The sequence below is a fragment of the Panicum hallii genome, chromosome 1 (assembly GCF_002211085.1).
Source record: "Panicum hallii strain FIL2 chromosome 1, PHallii_v3.1, whole genome shotgun sequence".
NCBI classification, from domain to species: Eukaryota; Viridiplantae; Streptophyta; class Magnoliopsida; order Poales; family Poaceae; genus Panicum; species Panicum hallii.
In genome coordinates, this window is record NC_038042.1 from 1,361,844 (window position 1) to 1,389,361 (window position 27,518).

General features: G+C 47.7%; 7 protein-coding genes across 11 annotated transcripts; 1 reads left to right on the forward strand and 6 right to left on the reverse strand.

Annotated features, from left to right (window-relative positions):
* Positions 1–61: 61 nt before the first annotated feature.
* On the reverse strand, positions 62–3,255 carry LOC112880264 (eukaryotic translation initiation factor 3 subunit J-A-like). The gene is made up of 6 exons (XM_025944798.1): positions 2,939–3,255; positions 1,976–2,097; positions 1,146–1,294; positions 859–1,009; positions 608–767; positions 62–491 (listed from the first exon to the last, which is right to left on the reverse strand). Exons 1-6 carry the CDS (start codon positions 2,949–2,951, stop codon positions 391–393), a joined length of 696 nt encoding a protein of 231 aa, XP_025800583.1. The 5' UTR covers positions 2,952–3,255; the 3' UTR covers positions 62–390.
* A 208-nt stretch (positions 3,256–3,463) lies between these two features.
* On the reverse strand, positions 3,464–8,453 carry LOC112880180 (protein ACCUMULATION AND REPLICATION OF CHLOROPLASTS 6, chloroplastic). Its single transcript, XM_025944690.1, has 7 exons — positions 8,019–8,453; positions 7,067–7,297; positions 6,732–6,956; positions 5,810–6,070; positions 4,840–5,704; positions 4,471–4,604; positions 3,464–3,989 (listed from the first exon to the last, which is right to left on the reverse strand). Exons 1-7 carry the CDS (start codon positions 8,295–8,297, stop codon positions 3,696–3,698), a joined length of 2,289 nt encoding a protein of 762 aa, XP_025800475.1. The 5' UTR covers positions 8,298–8,453; the 3' UTR covers positions 3,464–3,695.
* A 403-nt stretch (positions 8,454–8,856) lies between these two features.
* Positions 8,857–10,349, reverse strand: LOC112880257. Its single transcript, XM_025944787.1, has 3 exons — positions 9,679–10,349; positions 9,426–9,585; positions 8,857–9,331 (listed from the first exon to the last, which is right to left on the reverse strand). Exons 1-3 carry the CDS (start codon positions 10,189–10,191, stop codon positions 9,153–9,155), a joined length of 852 nt encoding a protein of 283 aa, XP_025800572.1. The 5' UTR covers positions 10,192–10,349; the 3' UTR covers positions 8,857–9,152.
* A 3,968-nt stretch (positions 10,350–14,317) lies between these two features.
* On the reverse strand, positions 14,318–15,160 carry LOC112880270 (calcium-binding protein KIC-like). Its single transcript, XM_025944809.1, has one exon. It carries the CDS (start codon positions 14,924–14,926, stop codon positions 14,477–14,479), a length of 450 nt encoding a protein of 149 aa, XP_025800594.1. The 5' UTR covers positions 14,927–15,160; the 3' UTR covers positions 14,318–14,476.
* Positions 15,161–16,290: 1,130 nt separating this feature from the next.
* Positions 16,291–17,855, forward strand: LOC112880216 (histone-lysine N-methyltransferase ATXR6-like). Its single transcript, XM_025944724.1, has 3 exons — positions 16,291–16,590; positions 16,690–17,006; positions 17,102–17,855. The coding sequence occupies exons 1-3, from the start codon at positions 16,299–16,301 to the stop codon at positions 17,573–17,575; spliced, it is 1,083 nt and encodes a 360-aa protein (XP_025800509.1). The 5' UTR covers positions 16,291–16,298; the 3' UTR covers positions 17,576–17,855.
* An 886-nt stretch (positions 17,856–18,741) lies between these two features.
* LOC112880242 (serine/arginine-rich splicing factor RS41-like) lies at positions 18,742–22,627 on the reverse strand. 3 transcript variants are annotated; one of them, XM_025944756.1, is made up of 6 exons: positions 22,476–22,627; positions 21,252–21,385; positions 19,961–20,073; positions 19,637–19,872; positions 19,111–19,497; positions 18,742–19,024 (listed from the first exon to the last, which is right to left on the reverse strand). In XM_025944756.1, the coding sequence occupies exons 2-6, from the start codon at positions 21,355–21,357 to the stop codon at positions 18,994–18,996; spliced, it is 873 nt and encodes a 290-aa protein (XP_025800541.1). In that variant the 5' UTR covers positions 21,358–21,385; positions 22,476–22,627; the 3' UTR covers positions 18,742–18,993. The 3 variants fall into 3 exon arrangements, with proteins under 3 accessions (XP_025800541.1, XP_025800551.1, XP_025800560.1); XM_025944766.1 differs by having other exon boundaries at positions 22,469–22,573; XM_025944775.1 differs by lacking the exon at positions 22,476–22,627 and adding an exon at positions 20,241–20,578 and having other exon boundaries at positions 21,252–21,389.
* Positions 22,628–22,947: 320 nt separating this feature from the next.
* Positions 22,948–27,206, reverse strand: LOC112880224 (ribosomal RNA small subunit methyltransferase, chloroplastic). 3 transcript variants are annotated; one of them, XM_025944745.1, is made up of 11 exons: positions 26,951–27,206; positions 26,713–26,862; positions 26,175–26,231; positions 25,852–25,944; positions 25,653–25,748; positions 25,286–25,370; positions 24,417–24,469; positions 24,224–24,307; positions 23,988–24,098; positions 23,754–23,911; positions 22,948–23,600 (listed from the first exon to the last, which is right to left on the reverse strand). In XM_025944745.1, exons 1-10 carry the CDS (start codon positions 27,173–27,175, stop codon positions 23,846–23,848), a joined length of 1,020 nt encoding a protein of 339 aa, XP_025800530.1. In that variant the 5' UTR covers positions 27,176–27,206; the 3' UTR covers positions 22,948–23,600; positions 23,754–23,845. The 3 variants fall into 3 exon arrangements, with proteins under 3 accessions (XP_025800530.1, XP_025800519.1, XP_025800525.1); XM_025944734.1 differs by having other exon boundaries at positions 24,218–24,307; XM_025944740.1 differs by having other exon boundaries at positions 22,948–23,624; positions 24,218–24,307.
* Positions 27,207–27,518: the final 312 nt, after the last annotated feature.

A 27,518-nucleotide genomic window follows, 5' to 3' on the forward strand; every position in this document is an offset into this window, starting at 1 on the left:
GGCAACCAGACTGGACGATCGAGGGACCAGAATCTTCAAGAGGCACTCATACACAGCTCCAGGAACAAGTGAGACACCCTCTAGGATTACTTGCATGACTCTGACTCCAAAGTATAACCGGATACATGGTATATAGTACAGTTGGCAAAAGAATAAACACGAAAGAGTGAAAGAACAAGAATAAGATAACACACTTGTGGGTCCAGACCACAAATGATCTCCCCTGTAGAGTCAAAAATCAACCTCAAATAGATAAGCATGTTCCATGCAAAATAGTTTCAAGTGCCCAGTCCAGGAGCCTCTGGAATGCCAACTATGCCGCAAACTCTAGTAACAATCTCTGCTTGCCAAGGTATACATGACAGAAACCTACTTTCGCTCCCAGCCAAATCACATGAAGTCGTACTCATCCGGATCATCATAGCCGCCACCCCGGCCGGGGATGAAGTCATCGTCTCCTTTCTCGATGTGGAGTTGCTTCTTTTTGGCTCCTGCGAGAAAGAATTTCGTTCAGTGTGAGCATCAGTGATGATGTATTTCAACCTAGGTACTGGTTACAAGATCTGCCTTCAAAATAGAAAAGCACCTAGAGCCCAAGAATTGTTACCTTGTTTCTTTTTGCCTGCTGCAGCTTCTTTCTCAGCCTTGATCTTCTCATTAGCAATTGCTGTCACCGATGAAGATATATCTTTTGCATCAGCACCTTTCAACGATGTCATGGAAAGTCTCATGACATTCTTAAGTAGACCCATGTAGTGAAAGCTTTTCTGAAATTGCAAACATGAAATCAACAAGGCCAGATCCTGCAGAAAAAGGGCAGATATACCAGAGACATAGCAATGCCAATGTTAAACAGACCTCGTACGGTCGTAGTTTATTTGCAATAAGCTCTGCATATTCCGCGAAGTCACTCTCAGACTTTGGGATAAATGTATCTAGTGACTTTTGGTCGCCACCCTTCTTTGCAAAAAGTTCTGTGGTTGACTTGAAATCGGCTTCTTCCACAAGCCTGTAATAAGTAAACACTGTAACCATGAATAAACTTTATAACCATGACAGTTTGAATAAAAGCAATCACACGCTGATGTGCACAAAGTTTCAATATAATTTCCAAAAACCTAACAGTTCATAGAAATAACATATACCTTTGCTGGCGAATTTTCTCTGAAGTGGGACTAAGAGGAGGCTCATCTGGTTCTTCAGCACTAGTAGATGCCTGCTGTTTTACCTTTATCGCACGAAACTTACTGCTAGGTTTCGCCGTGGGCTTTTCTACAGGCGGTGGCTTAGGTTTCTGCAATAGTCATTGCAACAAAAACACCAGTTTTGAATCAGTGGCCATTCAATATTAGCTTATTAAATGGTAGGCATCTAGAAAACAAGTAAACAACTGATAGATATCAGGGTCAACATGAAAATGCTGCTCGTATCTTAGCATATCAAAGCCAGCAATAATCACAAAGGCTTACAATCACCTATTACATTTCCATGAAGTGTATTTTAATGAGAAACAATATATTAAAGGAAAACTACAGTAAATAATTCAAGCTCCTGAGCAATTGTTTGAGCTATTCAACAACTCATGGAATCAGCGACCAGGTATACAAATAGAATGGTATTATGAACAAGAAATCACCCCTATAATGCAAATATAAACCATATCGAACCGAGGCATATAAATCGAGTATCCACCAGATTATTTCCTAAATCAAAGAACCAAAACAAAGGAATGTCTGTGATGTACTCCCTCCGTCCCAGTATATAAGGCGTAACCACCTCTGGTTCAAAGACCAAGGAACATATTTAATTCTCTCTATCAACACTAGTATCACTGCATTGATGTACGTGCATATAGAGAGAGCGTGCCTTATATTATGGGACTTGAGTAAAATGTACGTCTTATATATTAGGACGGAGGGAGTATTAGTTCACCAAGTATGCTTCTAATAAACATGGGTATAGATTTTCATTGTACCTCCTCTTCCTCTTCTTCCCATGAATCTTTTACGTCATCTTCCTCAACATCTTCATCAGCCCACTGATTTTTAAGTGGCTCTGCTTTAATGACAGGTGCGGCTGGCTGAAAATCTTCAGCATCTGAAATGCGGAGTAGATTTACATACATTCATAAGACACTAACAATAAACAGGAAAGTGCCAGAATAAACCGACACCAGAACTGATACTTAAATTCAATGGACTAACATAGATTGACCAAAGGGACCCATGGGAAGTCTCCCTGTACACTCACTTTTCTCTAACAGCAAACAGAAAGATTGAAATTTTCGGAACAAAGACATCAAAAACCGAATACAACAGATAGCAGGTGACCTCAATCTACCTACTGTATTGCGTCACTGTCCCAAACCAAGTGAAGACAATTTGAAGTTGTTCCTCATGTTTAGGTGAAACCCAAACATCCAGCACTCCGCGTGCAGTGCCAAATTCATCAGAAAATTTATAGGAGTAACCTTTTTAACTACCACGTTAAATCTAAACAGAGGGTGCAAATTAATTGGTAAACGCCACACATTTGCCCAAAGATTTAACAGACCTACATAGGAACTGCTCATGAATTAATCCTAAAAACCGTAAGCCCAAAAACTAAACCCCAAAACAATTAGACTTGGGGCAGGTTAAGGTGCTTTTGCTTAGCAACACCTAATTTGACGAATACCGCGTGAACCAATCGCCTACGCATTCATCCAAAGCCCTCCGCTCGAAAATATTCTCGCCAAACGGGGGGCACGGCTTCGCGAGATTCGCAACCGGTCGTGTGAGGCCGGGGTCTCATCACGAAACGCGCGCGCGCATCGGGAAGACGAACTAGCCGCGTCGGACGGCGACCTCCGAGACCGGGAAAACATCGGTGCAGATTCCCACGCACGGAGTCTACTAAGCCGTAGATCGGAAGTCGCGAGAGGTAGAGAGGAGCTCACCCCAGTCCTCCATCGTGGCTCGACGGTCTCGAGATCCGATCGCTTCGGCGGTGTCGGCGGCGGGGACGACGACGGGGGCGCCGGTGGGCGCAGAGGCGGGGAGGACGGCGGCTAGGGTTTTCCCGCTGCTGTGGCGGCGGCTGCGGAGGCGGCGCGGGAGGGGTGAGGAGGGGCGGAAGCTTCTCGAGGGTTGTGGAAGGAGGGGAACCGAAAGGATGAGTCGAGTCGCGCTCTGCTCTGCTGGCTTGGCTGGCGCTTTGGTTTGGTCTTGCTCGCTTCCCGGCTTTGTCAGGGTCACAGCATTGTCCTGGTGGTGGTGCTCTCTTCTGATCCTCCCATTGGACGGCCACGATCCTCTACAGATATATAGTGCTACGGTTTTTTTTTTGGGAAAAATTGCGTAGTGCTACCACATCTGATGCAGTGATGTGGTAAGCAGTGATGCACTTATGCCTCCCACTAGGATCTCATCTCATCTGATCTTGTACTCCCTTTTCCTTACAGGATCCAACCAAAGACACTTCCTAACACAACCTGATCAGCAAGTCTGCCATCCACTTCTTCAAACATCGAAGGGTCTATGCCAAACTATCAACCAATACAAACTAAATGAAGAGCATATGCCTTCGCGACAACTTTGTCCCACTGGCGGAACTCATCTCTGACCAACCTAATCAAGCTCTCTAGGACTGAGAAGAAACCGTTGTATTTACAGCAAAACTGAAAGGGAATTAAGCTACAGCTACAGCACACCGTTCTATGACTTGAGGACTGCTCCTTCGGTTATCCTCCACCCTCCTGATTTCGAGTAGGCCATCTCATAGCGCGTAGTGTACTTTGTGTCGTATGAATCATTGTTCTTAGGGTCTGCTACGTCGGTAAGCTGGCCAACCTCCTCGATTGTCGCCTCCACTGTTGCACGCCGGCCGTCCACTGAGACAGTGACACTGTCAATTGTCACGTCGGACAGTGTGTACTCCCAGAACCAGCCATGGCGGTCAATCTCTGTAGCTCGGTCAGTCCATACCTTCAGCATATTGCCGTCAAGAACCTGTAGGAGTTGGAAACATCAGTACCACCTTGATATTTAGGCAAGGGCAATCAAGCAATGCAAGTACAAGTTAAAAAACCATGCTTGAGCATTTGAATGTCCAGGCTGTTGCACTTATCTCAAATGACTAGGTTACAGACAGTTCTCATTATGAGAATTAAAATTCTAATATTGTGATGAGAATTTTGATAGCCTCCTTAGCAAAAATAAAAGCCAGCAAACTACTTCTTTGTTAGTCACCTATTTTTCTAATGGCAGGACACATCTTAGAAGCACTCAGTATCTTTGAAACAGTGAACTGGCACAAGTACATAATTTCTTGGTGCATTTTACAGTTGTCTTAAGCTGTCAATAGTATCTTGAAGGCAACAGCACGACCTATAGGACTACATCCGAAGTGTCTCTAGCAGCATAAACAGCTGTGCATGGGAGTAAGCACCAGCCAGATAAAAATAAAAAAGGTCAATATTTTGAGCCTCACCTCTTGCAATACTGCAGCAGAGTGTTCTGGACCCAAAGCCTTTGACTTGATACTCTGCCACTTGCGAACAATATCTTCAGCCAACTTTGCGTCCATTCTAGGTATTTCTAGTGGTTCTTCATCTGCTGCTGGACCTTCAACAAACAATAATGGAAGGATTAGTTTTCATGAAGAACATTACACAATTGATGAATAATAAATGGCTTTTAAGCATTTTATATATACACTTGCACATTACATATAGGGCTAGGAAGTATTATGGTTCCAGAAACATTTATGTGGAATTTGGTACATAGATTTGCTGGAAACATCAATGAAAAATCCAATGACTTGAAGAAAGTAATGTTATTTGATCACAAGTTTACTCACCACCAATGGAGTCAGCAACTGCTACAGACCCATGCTCATTCCTAATAGAAGGAAGTGACTTCTTACGAGGCAAGCACTTCAGGCCTATTACTGCAAATAGTGCAAACAATGCACCAGCAGAGATAATCTTCAAAGCAGCATTTCTGGAATCATTGATGTCATCTCCAGTAACATTTTGTGGGGCAAGCTTTTCAGGAGATTTCTCAAGATCATCGCTAGGATTTCCTTTGTCTGATCTGTCTAGCTGTTCTATCAATGGGAAAACCTTGCTGAATGCTTGAAGAGCACTTGATTTTACCGTACCAAGCACAGCTGTAGCTTGAGCACTAAGTTTTGCTATAGCAGCAGCTGCAGCCAAATGAGAAGCCCCACCACCTTCCATCCTTTCTAGGTAGCTTAAAACTTTTGGGTCATCATAATAGTCTCCAAGTCTGAATTGCATCCCACGAGTATCTCTGCTCCTTGGGAAAACCTCAGAGACAAGCCAACTCTCCAAAAGCTTGCATAGCCCTGGAAGAAGATCATTCTCTTCATCAATGCTAGAGTTATTCACCACAAACTCAATAATTTTGGGGTCTCTATATGGCCAGGATTCATTATCAATTCCAAGCCACATTCTGCAATTGCTAATATCTCCCACTAGTAACGAGCAGAGTGCCCGTTCCAACGCAAGGTCCATCTCATTTTCATAAGGATATTGAGAACCTATATTGAACTTCTGAAGTTGTTCAAAAAGATCATCTGCCATCATGATGAATTGTGGCCTTTTACTTGCAATTGCTTGAGCAATATGTGCAAGTGCCACGCTATAGATTTCAAACCATTCTGGTGGTATGCTATTAGGTGTTTTAGAGAAGAAATCCATCTGAGATATATGACAGAAAATGATTAAGGTCTTCTAAAAATTATGTTCAAGTAAAACGTACATACTACAACATGTTGCTGCTCATTAAACTTGGTAGGCACAAACCTGCTCAGCTGATGTCATCCGCAAAAAGGCCTCATTCATGAAGGCCTCACGAGAAAATCCTCCTCCAACAGTAGCAATACCGCCTCTGCCAACACTCCACAATATGTTTCTTGCACCTTGCAGACCTTCTTGGCGTTTATTTTTATGTTTCTCATCAATAGGAAGAGCAAGTAGCTCCAATACACAACGAGGTGTAATTTCCTCCAAAGTTTCATCAATCTGTGATAGCAGATCGGGTGCAAGATTGCTTGCACCATCCTCCTAAAGTACAATGTTTGTATTAGCACTGCTTCCAGAATATCTCTTTAAATGAACCGAAAGCTGATGTTCAAACAACAATCTAGTACCAAATTAAAAATTTGATAGCTAAAAGGCAAATATGTCTTGAGGCTTATGATTATTTAGCAGCAGCCTTTTCAGGTTATAGCAGTTTGCAACAACAGAATGAGGGAATGAAAAGACTGAAGCACTGATTATCTCTAGGCAGCGTTGGCTACTAGCTTAATGCCAATTTGGTTTTACAGCATAACAGGATAACAGCTACGTCATAATGTACACATCGATTTCATTATCTACTAGTAATGATTCATTATCTAATAGTAATGATTAAGACTTAATTGGATTGATTTCAAGCTTTTGAAACTGATAGTGATGCAAGGGCTACAGAGCTTCTTATTACAGAAACATATACGCATCTGATGCTTACAAAAAAAAGGGACTTTGTTTACCAAAGAAAACAATTGGTAATCAGTATTAAGTATTAATAGCAAGAAAACTTGATAAATCTAGAACATGCTGATCTACAACCTATGGTATATACAGTCCTATAGAACACATGTCACATTAAAGTTAATAAACAACTGTGTGTGCAAAGTCACCTCAAGATAGATTTGATATGCGACCTTAAAACAAATTAGTTCACCTGCAGAAGCTTGAGCGCCCTCTCGAGCACCTCACAGCAGCGGATTACATCTGGAGGGCTTGCAGCCATCGCGTCCCTTGATAGGTCCACATAAGCCAGTGCCATTGCTAGCACCACATCCTGCTTGAACCGCTTTGGTGGACGGCCCTGAAGCAACTGCTCTCCTGTTGCAAGAACTAGCTGTGCCTCCCCAGCCTCCTGAAGTACACACAGCACCCCTGGAACCTGCTTAGCAAGTCAACCAAAAGAGGCAGCAACCATCATATCCCAGTGCCATTTGAAATTCTAGAACATCAGACTGCACTGTTTGTCTGTTTGTTGAGCTACAACCCCACCTTATCCCAGGCAACATCCATGGTGAGTGTTGCATCACGGTCCTCAGAAAGTGCACGATCGTACTCAGTACGGGAGCTCTGGTTTGTCAGAGTATCATGGGCAAGCTGCAGCATTTGCCGACGCCCAAGAAGAGCTTCTGTGCTGTAGCCATACTGTGGTGGCTTGGCTATCCGCGCCTCAAAGGCCCTCCGAATGCCATCACCAAGAAAATGTGGCTCCGCTCCGAGAATCTGAGAAGAGCAACTCCAACAGATCATGACCCAAATCCAATATGAAAATTATTTTTGTTCACAGCATTGGAACACTACCAAAATCTCTTCACAATGCCATTTTTTTTTCTGAATTAAGTAGGGTGCGATGTAAGTTGCAGGAATATGACGGACTTGAAACCCAAAGAGCTGACGTTGCTAGTAGTCAACCCAACATCCAGATAACAGTTAAGAATGGAATTTTTCATGATATTGAAGTAGTCAACAGCCTAGTGATAAACATGAAAATGCAGTAATGAAATCAAGTACTAACTTGAAGCTTTTCTACAGCACGGTACTATCCCCGCTAACAAGTTTATCCCCTGTTTTCACATCAAATGGTAACCCCGAATCTGATCAGGGCCGATCAAACAGATTATTTTCCGAAAACCAAATATGCAGGTTCTTTTTTGTAACAAGCATTGGAATGCACCATACAACTCCACATAATGCCACCTTTACAAAGTCATGTAGGTTTCAATTTAAGCTGGAAGATATGGTGGATCCAAAACCCGTCGAATTGGAATTGCTAATTGCTAACCAGTCATACAAAAGCGGTAGTTAATAACCTACTAACAATCCTTGAAATGGAGTAATCGAGCCGAGTGCCCAACCGCACATTTGTACAGGGCAGTATTATCCTCTTTTAGAAGGTTATTAATGATAACCCCAAATCACCCGAGGAACTAACTGGATTACTGACCTTGTAGAAGTCGACAGGGAGGGGCAAGGCGCGGTCGGCGGTGTCGGGGAAGAACGGGACGGACGGGGACGAGGAGGGGGAGGCCGCGGCCGGCGGGTCGGCGGCGGCGGTGGGGAGGAGGTGGAAGTCGGCGAAGAGGCGGTCGGCCCAGCGGCTGGCGGCGCGGCAGGCGACGGGGGCCGGCGGCGGCGGCTTGGGGCGCCGGTGCGTGGCCGGCTGGAGGGAGAAGGCGAACGGCGCGGAGTTGGGCCGGGCGAGGAGGCTGTGGACGCCCTCCATTGCCGGCGGCGGCGGGGGCGGGGGCGGAGGCGGCGAGCTCGTGAGCGAGGGTTTTTGAGGTTGTCCTCCTGTGGAAAGCTGTTTGTTTTCTTCTTGTTGAGTTGTTGGGTGATTAGCACGCAGGAAATGCCAGACTGGAGGCGTATCATGTTCATGTGATCATGTCATGTGTGTGAGTGTGAGTGTGACTCACAGCTCAGGGTTTTTTTCCCTTCGCCTTTTTCCTTTTGGGTGGATTTTTAGGTGGTTTTTAGCCAATTTAAATTTCGTCTGAACACTGAAATTTGTTCCCACTTTTCACGATGAATTGAAAAAAATCCGTATTTTGCAAAGCTGTTACCATGTTCCGAAGATAATGCTAAATTGTAGTTGAAGCTGGTAGAGTTATTTCGTAAGAAAGTATTTTGTTATGATTAGTTCCACAGCAGTACTATCTGAATATAAAAACATTAGCCATAAAAAAAAGAACATAAAGACATTACGTTCCATGTAGAGAGCACATTTATACTCTTTGTACTGATTATTTTATTATTCCATCCACATGTTTAAAATCCTTTGCTGCAAAAAAAAACGAGCTCTTACTCGTGTTTTAGAAAGAAAAAAAAAACTGGGATTCGACGGTCTCGCAAGTCACAACCTTTATGAACATCGACACAGGTCAAGAAAACAATCCTGGCATCCTGCAGAAACGGAGAAAGAAAGAACCGCACTGAACGAGCTGAGCACACACGGCTACCATCAAGTCAACAAACTAACGGGGTGGAAGAGAAGAGACATGCAGAGCGAGGAAGCAGACTAGCAGAGGATGCCCGGGCGGCCGCGTCAGCGATACGATTCCCAGCAAGCAGGCGCTGCTCATGGCCATGTGGTGAACTCGAAGACCTTGCCGACGATCTCGAGCCCGGTGGGGATCTGCCAGATGAAGAGCAGGACGTTGAGCGCGTTGAGCGCGATGTGCAGGCTCCTGGCCGTCTCGTTCCCCTTCTGCATCGCCGGGACCAGCGCCGCCGCGCCCGCCCACAGCACCGTGATGGCTGCATTGCATTGGCCGAGCTCATCAGCAAAAGGGTTAGCTAACTACAAGACATGCCATTGCATCCGCAAGCGTGCGTGGCAGCTCCGGCGTACCTGCTCCGGCGAAGAGGTGGGGTCCCGGGAAGAGCTTGCCGGTGCGGAACCAGGTGTTGAGCGCGCCGCCGACGGACTCGAGCACGCCGAGGCCGAGCAGGATGGACCCCGCGTTGAAGTGCCGGTCCCGGAACGACCCCTTGAGCAGCTTCTTCCGCTCCTGCGTCGACGACCATGCACACGTGTGAGCTGAACAATTCCGTTCCTGCAACAATCGAGCTGTGCCTCTGATGTACAAGGCGATCGGTGTTACCTCGGTGAGCTCGTCGATCTTGATCTCGGCCGGCGACTTGGGCGCGGGCGGCGGCGGCGCAGCGGAGGAGGCGTCCCCGGCCCCAACCGCGGCCGGCGCCGCCGCCGCGGCGGGCTTGACCTGCTTCTTGAGCTCGTTGATCTCGTCCTGGACGGTGCGCACCCGGCGCCACTGCCAGCCGAGGTACCCCGCCCAGAGCGTGTAGCCGAAGAGCCCGCCCATGACGAGCGGGTGCAGCAGCGCGAAGCTCCGGCCCTCGAGGATCCCGAACTCGCCCCCCGCCGCCAGCGCGTCCGGCGGCAGCGCCGCCAGCAGCAGCGGCACCATCGCGGCCGCCGGCGCCGCCGCGGCGCTCAGCGGAGGAGCGGGCAGCAGCCGCGGTACCTGCTGCTGCGGCTGCCTAGAGCTGTTGCTGTTCTTGGAGGGGGCGGTGGACGCGGAGCAGGAGACCCGGAGGAGGCCGGGGCGGACGGCCGCGAGCGGCGGCGCGGCCATGGGTGCAGCGCCCACCATCTCGCGCGCTCTGCTCTGCTTTCCGACGCGGGCGGGCGCGATCGAGGTGTGGCTGACCTGACCTCTGACTGGTTGGTGGGGATGGTGGAGCGCGGGAGAGGACCGAGGAGGAGATAAGGCGGGGACGAGAGCCGAGTGGACGACGAGACAAGTGTGCTGCTGGGTCTCTCCCGAGGAGCGGAGAAGAGTGTGGCAGGCAGGCTGTGTGGGGGAGGCGAGTGAGGGGTACGTGGCGCTCACGCGCGCCCGGCACTTTTTGGCCTCCGCCGTACGTTTTCCTCCGGCGAAAGCCGACGCTGGACGGGGACGTGGGTCGTGGGAGGTGGACGGCCGCGGCCTCGAGCCGACGTGGCCGATGCGTGGCGGTGCCAACTGCCAACAGAGAGAGCGAGAGCATAGTGTATGAGGGGAACGAGCCGGGCCGGCCCAACTCGGTCCTGCCGGATCCTCTTTGTTCACAGCTATTTGGTGGCCCAACCAACCTCGCAAAAGCTCTATGATTTCCCAGTTTCTCTCCATCTCTTGAGTATTTTTACATTTTACATACCATTTTCTTATCTCTTTCCGTTTTGATTGCTGTAGAAAAAAATTGTCCTGTTTCAGAATCATTCCCTGTTAGAGGGGCCCCAGCAATATAAATTAATGTATATTAGAGACTTAATAGGGTGTCCTGTCAAGTTGATATAGGATTCTCAAAATATATTCCCCAAAAAGCCCTTATTAATCCTATTAGATGATGCATTGGCCTGGGTTATCACAAGTTTAGATATTTTCCCCAAATTTGATTGCTGACTTGATTGGCTGCTAGCAGGGTTACAACCATTCACTCTTCTCCAACTCCAGCAAAGGAAGGTCCGGCTACAGCCTCCCATTCTCAGATTCCTCAAAGGACTCCAACAGGTAACTATTTATTTACTGTTTTTTACTACCCAGCAGCCTATTTTTCAGTCACTCCCGACTTCTAAGTTTTCTGACTTGTTATTTCGTCAGATATGGAAGCGTCCAACTTCTGCAAGTTGCAATGTTTGAGAGAGGGGGGAAAGTAGTATTTTAAGAAGATGATGATGCTTGCTATGAACATTTTTTGTTTGTTATCTCTGAGAAGCATAATTTTATGCTCATTCAAAATTTCTCTTTCGTATGGCCTTTGTTTCCAGTTGATATCATGTATATAAGTGAAAAGCATGGCAACTTAGTGACATTCTTAAGGTGCAACCACTACCAGTTTTCCGGGACTTCAGTTGTCATTTTGCAGAACCTATCGTCCTTTCGTTTTGCTAAACCTAGGACTTCAGTTTTGTTTCCCAAGCAAAGCAAACATTTATTTATTTATTTATTCCTGAGGCTTCCTGCAATCCTGCGTCGTGCGTCCTCCTTGGAAGTGGTTCAGTACGTAGTAACCATAAGTTCAGTAGTTACCATCGGCTAGCTCAAAGATGTTTTTCTAGCTAGTCTGAGTCCTGAGCACCGAGATGCAAACAGCATCAGGACATCCAAGAACAGTGACGCGGTGAACATCACGACCTCACAAGCACCACGGAGGGAGGCACGGACGGACGGCGGAACTCAAGGCGCGCCGCCGCGGCGGCGGCAGAGGAGCCCAATGGCTATCGCCTTGCAGCAGGCGAGGCTCTCGTGCCCGGCTGCGTCTCGAGAAGATCAGGCGTGAGTGTGGATGATCAGGGGGGCGTCCGGATCAGTGTCTCTTCTCCAGCGAGGCTTATACCACCGAGGACGAGGACGAGCATCGGGTTTCTCTGAAACTCTGGTCAGGGGCCGACGAGAAAAGCGAAACTGTGAAAGGGTCCCTGACATGTGGGCCAGCGGGCGGGCCACTGATGAAGAAAATTCAGACAGGAAACGTATCTAGATTACTGATTCACTGTGAACAAAATTGATCTGCAGAAACTCAACCTAGATTTGGCTAGAAACTCATACTATGTTGACTCTGAAGCTACGCAGACAGACCAAACAAATTCCAACACCTTCAGGCATAGAGATAGAGAGTCGTCAGAATCATGATATCAATAGACACATACCAGCCGGCTATGGTTGGCGACAGCAAACCTTTAGTTTTGCTGCTGGCTCCAATTTCAGCAGAATGTGAGTAGACTCCTCTTCCACTGATGCACACTCCCAAGTGTGAGTACTAAAATGCAGATTTTTTTCTCTTGCTGGATCTTTCTGCTGGATCCGATGCCCATCGAAAATACTACTTAACTTTATCTTTTTGTTGACAAATACTGCAGCCAACATAAATTAGTTATTTCTTCTGTCTCCCTGCCCGTCAAAATCTACGTGGACAACCATTAGTTCTTGTGCTATAGATATCTACAGGCCAGCATTGCAGCCTGATAGGCTGTTGTTTGTGTACTGAAGAAAAGTGTTCAGGTAAGCCCAGTGTAGGAAACACCAAGGTTGGATTCAATCCGATCACACTGGTAACTCAATGTGGCCTCCCAGTGATGTTTGCTGTTCCCTGTTCAGAGTCTTTTGCAACATTTTTTTCGCCAACGTGCTCGTATTTTATTAAGAGAAAAGCAATACGATCATTACAGATCTTAATAAACAAAGATTATTAAGACGGATACAAGCACCACCAAGCAAGTGGAGGGCGACCTCAACAAACAAGAACCCCAACAATAACGGGGGAGGAAACTCACTGGAATCTACAACCTTATCCACAGTACAACTGAATCTGCTAAAGGATATTACAACGTCAAAAGTGCAAAGATCTACGATGCAATAAAGATGGCAAAACATCCACCGAGCAACCGCCCACGGGGGTAAAGAATCCGTCCGTGACGATTCCTAACCAACACGACGATGGTGGTAAAGCATCCACCAGAATAGAACAGCGGCAAAGTATCTGCGAAGAGAGAGACGGCAAAGCATCCGTCACACGATGACCGACGCAACCCGGAGGATGTTGATGCAACGGATGTAGATGTCTTTTGCAATATCTGAAAACATTTGTTTGGTTTTAGACCAGCATATTGCATATTTGCATTGCTGCGTTTGATGCAACACGGATAACCACTTAGCCAGTTTGGTGGCAGCGAGTAATTTATCCATGCTCTATCCTACAATCCCTTGCTCCAGTGATATGTCGGTTTTGACAGGTGAAGCGAGTGAGAGATTAGTTTCAGAGTCTTGAGCACCGAGATGCAAACAGCATGTCAGCATCAGTACATCGTCGACGACGAGCGTTCGGTTCCTGGCCCCAGCACCAGCGGCGCCGCCTGCCGGCCCCGACAGCGGTTTGGGGCTGCCAATGGCGGAGGGAGCCAAGCGTGGCAGGAGAGATTCGGCGGGGGATGGGGACGGGGATCGGTTGTAGGAGGAGCGGAGCTGCGCACGCGACGACGAGGCGGCGCGTCAGTCGCCGGAGCCGCGCCGGAAGGGGAGCCCGGCAGCAGTAATGAGGAGGGACTTTTCTGAAAATATTCAGGGGGTTTTGTGTAAATAATTGGATCGCGATTAGTAGTCGCGATCCGATTTAGGGGGGTTAATGTAAATAATCGGATCGCGATTATTAATCGCGATCCGGTTTAGGGGCTTTATGTAAATTGATAGGGGGCTTTATGGAAAACAAAGTTGGAAACCGTAAATGGCGCCGGCCGGCGGTTACGGCCATCTCCGGGTCGAAGCCCGAGCTCCCCGAGCCGTCTCCGTGCTCGCGCCGGCTCCGCTTCATGCCCAGCAAGCCAAGCTCCACTCTCAAACCATCCGTACAAACTCGGAGAAGAAGGGAGGCGGCGGCCGGTGGCTATTTCTCGCCGTGACCGCTTGGTCCCGTCCAGTCTGCGCTGCGCGGCTCAACGGCGCGCGCAGCAGCAGTGTGGACGAGAACGCCATGGCCGCGCGAGGAGGCCCTCCTGCCCCTCCTCCGTCCCCTCTGGCGGTGATTTGGTGGCAGTCGGAACGGTCAGCGATGGCAGAGGAGAAGGCACGGCGGCGGAGGAGGAAAAGCGTGGAGCTTGCGTCGGGTATCTTCCAGTGATTTTTCTGCTGCATCTCCCCATCGAAAAGACTACTTTTTTATCTGTTACTGACAAAAAAAAATACTTCACTCAAACATGAGGAAATTGATACGTCAAACGAATTCAGTTAGTAGAGAGGCTTGAGCACGAAGATGTGAAGCAAAAAGTTACACGAAATTATTATTACATCCAAGAACAGTCACGGAGTAGTACTCATCATCACGGTAATTACAGCAGACACATCACAACTAATCACGGTTCACGGCACAGAGACACGCACAGCCCACAGGCCGACTTGATTATCAAACCGACCGGCGGCTCGCCGGGGCCGCCGTGCCACTGCCGTCGGCGTCGGCGAGCCGGGGCTCTTCTCCTCGGGCGAGCTCCTCGGCGATGGCCTCCTCGAGCCACGCCTCGGCGTCGGCCATGATGCCGGGGCTGAGCCGCACCATGAGGACGCAGAACTCGGCCTCGCTGAGCGCGCCGTCGCCGTCGGCGTCGCCCTCCCGCACCATGGCGTCGGCCTCCGCGGGCGTCATCCCGGCCACGCCCAGCGCCGCCGCCGCGCCGCGCCGCAGGCTCTCGGCCGTGATGGCGCCCCGCGCCGGGTCGGCCAGGAGGCGGAACCCCGCCCGGAGCTCCGACAGCAGGCCCGCCGCGCCCAGCCGCTCCCCCATCACCGGCAGCAGGTCCTCGTACGCCTCCGCCGCCTCCGAGCCGCCGCCGCCGCGGGGGCTTGCTGGTGCCGCCATGGTGGGCTGGATCGGTGGCGCGCGCGAGCTGTTCTTGGCTGACGGCTGCGACAGGCGAGGGAGGCAGCGGCTTTATTATTCGGAGGACGAGTTCGATGGTGTGTTGACAATGGGCAGCAGCCTGTGTATAAAAACCCGAGCTTTGGCTGCGTCGGGCAGATGCGATCATCTCATTTGCTTGACTGCTAGTCAGTTTAAACTTTCAACTGCCGTCCATTTTAAACGCGGGAACGAATTCTTTTGAACGATGCTCATACTTCAAACTCACTTTGTTCTAGAACGAGAGATTTCTTCAACAACACATTTTGTTTTTCGAAGTAAACACCGGGACTTGAAACAGCACGGGGTTGGCCGGCGGCGTCAGGACGGGGATCCCATCGGAGGCGAGCTTCCAGGAAGCTTCGGCGACGGCAAGATTTTTGTTTGGCGTGACCCCCCTCCGTCCTTTCTCCTTTGTCAACTTGCCGAGTCCCCCGTCTACTGACTCCACACTGTACGCCCGGCACGGGTCCAGCCACGTCATCACCACGGCGCGCGGGCGCGGAGGAGGGTTTCCCCTTTGGGACCTTCTCGTACGTGCTGCGATGGCATGGCATGCATCCGGAGGGAGGGGAGGAGGTGACGACACGGCCGGTGCGCGTCGCCGTCGGCGGAAGCTTCCCAGAAGCAGGGGATCGGAGTCCCGTGCCGGCAGGGCGGGACGATCCGGCTGCTGGGCTACGAACGGTCGCCGCTAGTAGCGTGGAAACAGTAGAAAAGCAAAGCAGAACCGATCCTTTTGTTTCTTCTTCCCGTGGAGAGCCAACGATCGATCGCAAAGCGAACAGGTCGTCACCAGAATCCAAACAGTTACCATCCAACAATTTGATTCCTTTGAGCTTGCAGGGTTTTTTTGCGTGCTGCAACACAACACACCTCCATTTTTCTGATTTTTTGGGAACATTTTTTTTATTTTTTAAGAGATAAGTACCTATTCCAGGAGTTACGGGGCTCAAATTGGAAGGAATGAGCTCATGGCCCAGCCCATTTAGCGCCAGCCCACTCCACTCGAACGAAGAAAGGCCCATCCACTCGACAGATGGTACCTGGCCCGAAACCGACCCGGACCTACGGCCACGGGTGACGGAGGCAACAACAGCAAAAAAAAAGGCTACACAAAACTTGGCGCGCGCTGACCTCCGCCCCCCGCGGTTCCCGCGAACCCGAGCCCCCGTGCGCGCCAAAACCCCGCCCCTCTCCCGCCGCCGCCCCCGCCCCCGCCCCCGCCTCCATTTCTATTTACCCACCACCTGTCCCTCCTCCTCCGTACCCCACCCACCCCGCTCCCGCTGCCGGCGCCCACCTCACCACCATCCGAGCCAGTCCCCCGCGGATGGGCGCCGCCGGCCAGCTCCGCCGCCGGACGCGCGCGCGGACGCCGCCGAGCCGGGCGGAGTCCCGCGACGACGACGACGTGAGCTGCGAGGCCTGCGGGTCCGGGGACGCGGCCGCGGAGCTGATGCTGTGCGACGGCTGCGACCGCGGGTTCCACATCTTCTGCCTCCGCCCCATCCTCCCGCGCGTCCCCGCCGGCGACTGGTTCTGCCCCTCCTGCCGCTCCCCGGCCCCCGCCAGGTCCAAGTCCGCCGCCGCCTCCTCCGCCGCCACCGCCAGGAAGCCCAAACGTGAGCAACCGCTTCCCTCCCGCTCATCAATTTTGCAATGCTAGCCGTTTGTTTGCTGAATTTGGGGATGCGTCTCTTCCCCCCCCCCCCCCCCTGCAGAGTTCCCGCTTGTCCAGACGAAGATCGTGGATTTCTTCAAGATCCAGCGGAGTCCGTTGGCCGCGGCGTCGACGGGGTCGTCGGAGGCGAAGAAGCGGAAGCGGAAGCCCGCGGGGGCGCTGGTGGTGTCCAAGAAGAAGAGGAAGCTGCTGCCCTTCAACCCCAGCGAGGACCCCGCGCAGCGCCTCCGCCAGATGGCCTCGCTCGCCACCGCGCTCACGGCCACCGGCGCCGTCTTCAGCAACCACCTCACCTACCAGCCCGGCATGGCGCCGCGCTCCGCCAACCGCGCCGCCCTCGAGGCTGGAGGGATGCAGGTGCCAATTTCCTTTCTTTTTTGTTACCGCCAATCTCAGGCACCACCCACCATTGCCTTGTCGCTGAATCGATCTGGATCTCTCCTCTTCGCCAGGTGCTGCCAAAGGAGGACGTGGAGACGCTGAGCCAGTGCCAGCGGATGATGGAGCGGGGGGAGTGCCCGCCCCTGCTGGTGGTGTACGACCCCGTGGAGGGGTTCACGGTGGAGGCGGATCGGTTCATCAGGGACCTGACCATCATCACCGAGTACGTCGGGGACGTGGACTACCTGCGGAACCGGGAGCACGACGACGGCGACAGCATGATGACCCTGCTCTCGGCGTCCGCGCCGTCCCGGAGCCTCGTCATCTGCCCCGACCGGCGCAGCAACATCGCGCGCTTCATCAACGGCATCAACAACCACACGCCGGAGGGGAGGAAGAAGCAGAACCTCAAGTGCGTGCGCTTCGACGTCGCCGGCGAGTGCCGGGTGCTGCTGGTGGCCAACAGGGACATCTCCAAGGGGGAGAGGCTCTACTACGACTACAACGGCTCGGAGCACGAGTACCCGACGCACCATTTCGTGTGACCAGCAATGGAGTCAAGCTCTCCTAAGCTAAGCAAGCTTGGAAAGATAGTTGGGTTTGGGGGATCAGAGTAGCAGTCTCTAACTTGCATATTCATGTAACTGAAAAGGTAGCAATTTGAGCAGAGAGATAGCAGTCTGATTGGTGAAATTGGAGGTTCAAACCGGGGAAGGGGGTTGTATTGTCAGTGATTCCTGTTGTAAAACATTCTGTATGGCTGCTGTATCAACCATCAGTCTGGGAAGCAATGGCAATTGCCAAGAAGGGTATCTGTTCATCTCATACCTGACTGACTCCATCTTCAGTGAAGTGTTCCTACGTATTGTCCAAGTAGAAACAAATTGTTGGCCTGAATACTGTTACTATCTCACTGATAGTATTGTTGCAAGTACAGTCTGAACATTTTGTCAGAGTGAGCTTTTGTGCTTCAAAAGTTCAGGCTGGGGTGCTCTTGCTGACTGGCAATCTTGCATGTGCTGGCTACGGGAAAAGGAGCTGACAGCAGGTCACTACTGGCAGCTTATAAAGCTGTATTAGCAGGTTTATACACAAGCTTACAGCGTTTAACCATAGCAGCTTGAAGTTAGCTTTCGGTGCTATCACGACTCAGTCAATCTTAACTTCTTATCCATTTGGCCCACTTGTTAAAGGCTAATTTTTCCCTAACTTCAGAGGTGGCTAATCATCCTGTCACATGTGTGTATAAGATCAACTTTGGCACCTTAGACAATCATGTACAGCAAAATTGATTGTCAACCAAACCAGCCACTACTTTTGCCTTGCTATGGGCAAAGAGACTTCAATACTCCCTCTGATCAGATTCGACATGGACAAGATCCTCAACGCTCACAAATTACACAACAAAACTATACTATTACGAAACTATTTTTTTTTCCAATATAAATCTGCTTGAGTCATTTTCAAATATCCAATCCGAACACAGAAAAGATAATCTGCAACCTAAGTTTCAATTAATTGGCTTCAAGACATCCAAAATACCAATTGTGTTTGATTAGAGGTACAGGGGAAACGGACTAAGATAACTTCAAAGAAAACGTTGTAAGTGAACTACAGTGAATAAAATGGCTACCGCTGGCATAAATAATACAGCAATAGTGGTAAAACAAACAAGATCAGGCAATAGAGACGTTCACCAGCAACAGCACCATAAGAAGAAAAAAAAAGAAATATCGCCAACAAGAATGTTCAACTGAAGTACTGAAAGCTACCAGTCAATACATGAGTTACATTCTGGAGTTGCTTCACAGAGAAACGGGAAATATTAGCAAACATCGCGCGTTCAATACAAGCTAACACAGATGGTACAGAAGTTTCCTGCTGCCTAACATTACCAACTTCAATATAACATCAGTTGACACATTCATCCAAAGCGGCTGGCTCGAACACAGGCATGGAGTACTTAATCTCTCTCGTCCCTTCCAGGCGAGTTGCTACACAATGCAAACAGGTGATTCAGCGTGATGCCTCAACATTATACTCTTAAGACGTAGCAATATTACGATGACACCAAACATACCTGGGGGGCCTGTCATAGCCAGGACTGGCTTCACGGCGCTCGCGACGAGGGCTGGCTTCACGGCGCTCGCGACGAGGGCTAGCTTCACGGCGCTCGTGGTCATAGTTGGGGCTGCCCCTCTCGTCACCTCTGCCACCACCATTTGAGCCATAATCAGGGCTACGCCTGTCAACTCCCCTGCCATAGTCCGGGCTCCCCCTCTCCCGTCCTCTGCCATAGTCAGGGCTACCCCTCTCCCGTCCTCTGCCGTAAGGACTAGGAGATCGCCTTCTACCTGGGGATCTTTCACGACCCCTCCTGTCTGGGCTGTATCCATTCCCTCTTTCACCTCTTTCATCATCATCACGAAGTGCATATTCAACTGAGATGACCCTGTCCATGAAATGGCTGCCACAAGAATATCAGAGTCAGTCAAGATGTACAGTGCACATACACATTTTCCACTAAATGTGATGCAATAAACTAGCAATAAAACAACATGGCTAAAAAAATCTCAATAAGCAAATGACAAGCATGAGCATATTACCTTCCATTAGTACCCTCCAATGCTCTAGTAGCATCCTCCTGGACCTCAAATTGGACAAATGCAAAGTTCTTTTTGATTCTCACATTCGCGACCCTGCCATATTTATCAAAGTGCCTCTCCAGATCTCGAATTCTTGTGTTGATTGGGTCAAAGTTGATCACAAACAAGGTTTTGGTTGGCCTTGCGCTGGTTGGAGATCTCCTCGAGCTTCCTTTTCGACCAGCACTGCGATCCTCCTGCATAATGGATATGACAATTCAGTAAAACCAGACAATAGGTTATTAAGTGCTAACAGGTCAATATTCTTTTTTCGCATCTGCTCACCTTTGTCCACTCAACTCTGATTCTCCTTCCTTTCCTGCCAAAATCAACTCCATCAAGTCTACCGATAGCATCTTCAGCATCACGTTCGTCTTCCATGTAGACGAATGCAAACCCTTCATGTTGAACATAAAAAGAAGAAGTGATTGATTGTTCAAAGAAATAACAGTATGGTCCAAACCCTGGAGTAAACAATACAAGATGAATCACGATGCAATCTCTACAAGGAAACTTTCACCTCGCAAATGTACAGACTGATACACTAGAATAAACAGGAACCGACCTTGTATATGTTGAACTAAACAATGTCAGAGTACAACAATCCAAACATTCGTGGCACATCAAAGAATTGGTGGTGCAACCTCCACTTCTCTCCAGCCGGCCATGAGATTGGCATGGTTGGATTGGCGAGGAAATGGTGATCGGGCGGGGGAGGAGGGTGCAATGTTGATCGTAAATGTAAGACATCGGTCACGAGGTGGTCGTTGCCAAGTGAACAGATGCCATGGTGGACTGTGAACTCCTGGAGATGGACAAGACATGAGGTGGGGCTCGGGCAGATGCAGGAAAGGTAGAGCCCAGTCCATCAACCAGGAAGAGCACATATGCTCCATGATATTCCTGCGGCAAAGAAATAATTGAGTACTGGACCTAAATTTCAAGAAAAAACTTCTTTTCTAAACTTATCCTGTTTCACACTTGTCCAGTGACTTAACAATAAAACATAAAAACAATCTGACTTTGTTGAAACTCCTCTGGCTTCACAACGGATGAAGTAACAACTTGGTGTATTTGTGGCTTCCTACACCAAGCATGGCTGAAGGAAGATCAACAATCTCTGCCACACCATGGTTATAGCAATTTCCACTTGAACTCACCAGATCATATTAGTGAAATGAACACACTCTTAAGTGGAGTTATGTGAAGATCATGGATTTGTTCACAGCCATACAGGATTGAACCAAAATAGTAAATCAGATGGCAAAACCAAAAAGGCATTGCCTGTTTTTGGACAGCTAAAAATTATTGAAAATTTAAAACAATGCAAATCAAGCAGCATTGTCTTATGAATATATTCGGTAATACTTCAGCATATAAAATGAAGAAACAATTTGGGGAAGAAAGATCAATTCAGAGTCTCAATATCAATAATGTTAGCTGACTCTTGAAGTAATTCACTTAATGAAATAAGGCTCTTGTCCCTTGACCAAAAACAACAGATAGCTAAAGCAGAAAATATTATCTTGCTAACATGCACCATAACTTTGAATAACATGGAAAAGAACAGACTAACCAGTCTTTAGATCCACTCGTTCCACTCTTCCATACTTGCCAAAAAGTCGCTCAATCTCGGAAATGCGAACATCGTAGTCAAGGTTCCCACAAAAAACTGGCCTCATTTTACTGGTTGAGGTTCTATTCCTGAATCTGTATAACATTTTTTTTAAAAAAAACATTAGCTCCTGAATACATAACACAAATCCAAAATTCAGCAAGTTTAACAGCATTTCATCAAAAAGGCCGTTAACATAATAACAGCAGAACATCACTTCCAGCTTTCCCAAATATCAGCAGACTTGTGGTTACTTTTTAGGATACAAGATACGCTGCCTGTCTAAACACATTACAATTTGTTTTGAGTTCACAAACCAATTGCACCTCAAAAGTTTCACATCCCACTGGGTTATAGATTATTTCAAATGGGAGCAAACGAAACTGAACTACCATACAATCAATGTAACTTCTCACGTAAACATTAGCAAAAAAAAAAAGAAGAGCAGAAACAAACACGATGAATACTGAAAGGATCCCTGCCTCTTCTAAGAAGACACAGCCAATTATTTCATAACCAATATAAGCCAGTCTACAAACAAAACAGCAGCTGCAAGGCCTGTTTAACAGAGTACCAGCATAGGGACTCTCCGAACGATTTCAAAACCTTCAACCTTCTTACTGACTGCCAAAGCAAGCATCAAGCAAACAGGAGGGGCAACGGGCTGTATAAAATCAAATCAAACATGATAAACGTAGCTCTATACGTAGCTCTATCGATACATTTGGATCTCCCCTTTCTACAATCCCTAATTCCCAGCAAATCCAACCACTTCATTCTCACCTATACATAATGCAAGCAACGATAGAAGCGAGAGGATATAACTTTCTGGCAATTCCACTTGCCTAAACCAGCCAGCCAGCTACTAAAAACCACAGGTGAAGCGAGAACCCAATCATCAAATCAATCAGTGACCTAATAGTAGTCATCACTTGGCAGAAACCACTAGCAACGCGCTGAAATTCAAATTTCAGACAGCGTAGATTCCTCACAAGCAGGGGGTGGTGCCTGCGTCACAGATCCAGCTACGTTTGCAAGCAAATCCACAACGAACAGGGCAGGTTGGGGCATCGGCCCCAGAGAGGCAGATTCGGATTCGAGGGTTCACAGCAAAGAGAAGAAATCATGCGGAACACAAGGGGTACGAGCAGCTAGGCTAGGCCGCTAGGATTGCTTAACAGTTACCACGGAGGAGCTGCTTGGTCGGTGACTCTCCTCCCTCGCCGCCGCCGAGATGCCGCCGTGGAAGGGGAACGGGGACGAAGGGGGTTAGGGCTGGAGAGGCGACCGAGCAGGAGTATTTCTGATATTTATTTCGTGATTATTACAGGCGTGAACTTTGGACCACTGTTTGATTGTTTTTACCACTTTGCCACTGGGTTGGGTTGGGTTGGGCCTACAGAGCTAAATTTGATCCACTTCGCTTTCCTTCGTTTGAAATTGCGTTGCTGTTTTAACGTTAAAAACACTGATGAAGGTGGCTCTCTAAATATTCGTCCATGTTAAGTAGAAAATACTCTCTCAGTTCATTATATTTTAAGTACTACGAACGCACAGACACCCTTATGAATGCCCACGAGATGCGATTTGTCACAAACGTCTTTGCGGTATTATTAAATTTGTCGTGAACTCTTTAATTATTGTAAAAAAAGGAAAATGCAGGAAATTTGTAGAATTCTAATTATATAGGACAATTTCATACACACGTTTTAAATAAAAGATTGCATCCTATGAAATGCTTATGGATTCACTTCTAAACAAAATGCTTATGGATTCTGACAGGATATGTCCGAATTCATAGGAATTTTGTAAGAAATCCAACATGAGCTGGGCTGGATCTGGATCTCATGGAAACCTTTTTTTTTTACCATCTAAACGTGATTACCATGAACTTTTTTTTTGGCTATCTGAAAGAGAGGATAAAGTGTCCTTTCAGTACAGTTTATGATTGACGTCTAAACCTGGCACCTCTATCTATCAGCACCATACCATGCACCGGCGTGAAGCGTCTTTGCTCTGCCTTAGATTGCTCCGGCATGCATCTTTGGCCTTTACATCGCCTCCTCTATTTGCGAAGAGATGAGCCAGGGTAGTAGATCCAGTATGTACATGGTAGTCATCTAGTCGATAGATCAAGTGAACTGTAAATACGTGACACATATAGCGTCCTTCTTTTCTGCAGGATTGTACAATTTCCACGGCATGGAAAAATATTGCTTTCAAGCTTGAACATCACCATCCATGGAGGAGAACTGCTGATTGCGTGCCAGTAGACCAAACACAACATTGCGGCAGGTGAGCTGGAGGCACCTGTAACCCATGAAGAAAACCCAGCTGGTTACTGGAGGTTAGCAGTATCTCAATTGCTCAAATGTCAGGATCAGAAAAATCTGAACTCAAGTCAAATTGCAAGATCCTATCCTTCTAGCCAATTTACTTCCGGTCTTAAGGGTCAGGTTTTACCTGCAGCGCAACTCTCGGGCAGTCAGGCCCCGCTCACTTCATCATCACGCCAACAAGCAATTCCCTAGGCATTTCGAAGGCACTGCATATAATCAAACTTCCACCAGGTGACTGTGCAATCTCACGAAATCGTCCAACTTCAGGTCAGAAGGTCTAGCCTGCCAGCAGCTGAGCAGTTAGCACATACATGCAGAGAGGGTGGAGAGGATACACAGGAGAGGAGCGAGAGCTTACTGTAACTGGAAGACCAATTTTGTGAAGAGCGGCCTCGATCTCAGAAGAAGAGCATAGGTGCTGAAGAGATTTCCTAAGCATCTTGCGCTTCCCATTAAAAGCAGAATTCACCTGAAAGTCAAGGATGAGAGTTAATCTTCATGGCAGTTCATGTGGGGATTAATTTCAAACCACATAAAACACTTCACATGTAGGGACTCGTTTTTGTGCATCATTTCCCCATGACTCACACTGACCATTGAAAAGAAGCTTTTGGGGGAACCAACTGGTGGATACTCCTCCGCGTTCTTTAGTTTAAAGCTGATAACAGCACCATGAACCTGCGAATGGCATTGGCTAAGAATAGTATAGACTTGCAACAAGGTTTATGAAACCAAGCCTATTCCCCAAAGGCCCAAAGTAAGTCACACATGTAAGAAAGAGATTAACCTTCGGTCGAGGAAAAAAATTCTCTCTGTCTACTCTGAACTTATATTCAGGTTCTGAAAAGAAGAAACAGATTACTTGCTTGTCAGTAAATGCAAGGTAGGAACTGTGATCATTGAATGGACTAGGCATTCTAACTAAACAGTCAAAACTTGGCCGATGTCAGGTGATTCCATGATATTGAAGAACATGGATGAATAGCTACACAAAAATTATTAAGGCACTCTTGCTCACATTTGAAAAGTAATCTTTGAACAGAATCCAAGATACTGGGTTCTCCCAATTTAACTCTAAGCAACATGAATGTGTATCTACAAGTGGAATCCCTAACCAACAATAACATGCTTAACTGTATTATAGTACACTAGAACTAGAACTGATTATAGTACACTAGAACTATTCAAGGTAGAACAAAGTGCTACTGTATTTTTTTTCATAAGACCCTTGTCAGAGCAGCTGCCCAAATCAGAGTAATTGGCAGAACTTTTATGATGAAGCTGTGAAATCTAGGGTGCGAACTAACAGTTGTGGAAGAGGTATCTCCATTGTTTACTTTTGGAAGCGACATTCATTGTTCTATGAGCAACATAGAAGAAAACTTTGCATCATAATTTAATTAAAAAACCTAAGCTCTAAGTTTGTAATTTCCCAGTTTTTTTATTTTTGTCCTCTTCCATCCCTCAGACATTTCACCAAGTGCTTTGTTTATTCTCCCTCAGGACTAAAAAGGGATATCCAGAAGCCGGACTATTTATAAAACAAAATAGATAAGACAGCAAATATACTGCCAAGTGGATGAAGCCTACGAGCATTGTTTACAGATAAATTGGCCAACAAGGAGTCCCTCAAAGTGTTTCATACGAAAAACTTACCTGAGTAGAAATTGACAAACACATTTATAGGTCGGTACTCCGGAGTTTGTATTGAAGAATCTGCAAGGCGTGCTGCCGTTTCATCCTGAAAACGAGAATATGAAAAATGAAGGATAATGCGACACCAAAAATATTAAAAAAGTAATTCATTCAAACCGAGAGAGGAGGCAAAAAAGATAGATTAAAACTATTCCATTTCTAAGTAGATATACACACAAAAACGAGCAGTGTTTCTAAACTCAAGAATACATAGAAATATATGACTATTGGAAGTTTCATATCTTCTGAAGCCTGGACCATCACTGGTTCATAATTAATTTGTGGCAACATTAGCCGTTGCAAGTGAAACATAAGAGTTGGCTCAAACCTGAAGCATAAGCACCACGACAGAGAAAATATCCCCCATTGGGAGAAGTAGTTTGACAACTTCGGTGCTAACATTGTATGGTAAGTTTGAAACAACCTGCAAAGTAGAAAGCGGAACATGATAAGAAAAAACAAGCCTCACTGCATCCAATGGATGTAGAGCTCCATATAAATTCCCTGTTTATGGGCATTAAGTTCACCTTTGCACGTTTTTTGGTGTCATTATATTTCTCCTTCATGAAAGGAAGAAAATGGGAGCGAATGTGAAATTTTGTGATGTCTTCTTCAATGACCTGCACCAGATTTCAGATTTGTACAATCAACAGAGATCATGTGCAAGGCAAGCTTGACTGATAGCAACAAGATTTTGTTGATACATTTTTTTACTTCTGGATTCCTAATTTTGTCAAATGATGAAAATTATTTATCTGTGAAAAATGATGACAGATAGAAATCATAAGCTGTTTACAGGACATCATCATCCATGTTTACACAACATATCAAATGAAGAACTAGATGCTACCTTCAATCGTTCTGTAGATTCAAACCTATCTTTCACAAGGGTAGCCATATGCTTATCCTGTTGCCAAAAAAAAAGGAATAGAACAGATGATGCTGCAGATTATAGATCCTTAATATAAAGAATTTCTAGACTTCAACAGTTAAAACTCCAAAAATGAAAAAGAAAATCACAACTACTTTCTCCATTCCGACAAGGCAAAACATTCTGTAATTTCAAGTTATATTGCCATCGTCAAATGTGAATCTACCAGAAATTTTAAGGAATTAAAAGATACTTGTCAAACAGGTAACTTATTCCAATCTTTCACAAGTAACCCAAACATCACCCTATCGGCACATCATTTCGCAACTCGGTCTCAGGTCAGTCTATATAAAAGTGAGACGCCGATCATACTAGTGTATCACACACAAGAAATGAAATGAACCCTTCACCCCGAACACGCTGAATTATTTCATCACGGGATCTCGGTTCAGAAGCTCTGACTCTCAGCAATCAGCTGTCAGCACAGTTAGTCGGAAACATCAGCAATGTCACGGACCTTCTCGACGGCGAAGACTGTTGCGCCGGCCACGAGCAGCGCGGCGGTGAGCGACCCGGTGCCCGGTCCGATCTCGAGCACGACGTCCCCCTCCTCCACCCCCGCCGCCGCCGCCAGCGCCTCGTTCACCTTGGAGTTCAGCATGTAGTTCTGCGTGGGGGGAACGAGAGGCACGTTGGCACAAGACAGGACTGCAGCGCTTAAGGAGTGAACATTAGGATGAGATGAGCGCCTGGACCTGGCCGAGGGATTTCCGAGGGACGTGGCGGCCGCGCGAGTTGAGGGAGCGGATGGTGGAGTGGTAGTCGTCGGCGCCGGGCGTGGCGTCCGCGACGGCGGCGGCGCGGAGGATCACGCCGCGCGGAGAGTAGGCACGGCCGCGAGGTGGCGGCCCGCGGCGAGGAGGCGCCGGAGTCGGAGACGGGCGCGGTGGCGCTGGGGATAAGGAGGTGAGCGCCACCATTTGCAAACCTCTTTTCCTCCCTTCCTTCCGATTTCTTTTTTTTATTTTTATTTTTAAAAAGCAAAACGATATAATAAACCGCTCAATTGGGCTGTTTTGCTGGGCCGGGCCGGCATCCTAGTACGCAAATGCCCATAAATTGGTGGGCTTTGCATATTTATCCGTAGCTTGATCTGTCTCCAAAATTGGAAGTGTGGGCCCACGTGAATCTCGAGGCGTATCGACTGAACTGAAGTCACCGTTAGAATGAAATATCTAATGGCAATCTAAAACAGCAGACTGAGCATGGGGCAGGCTTCCAGAAACCTAACCACTGGAAGGCCATTGCCACACGTTTCCTTTC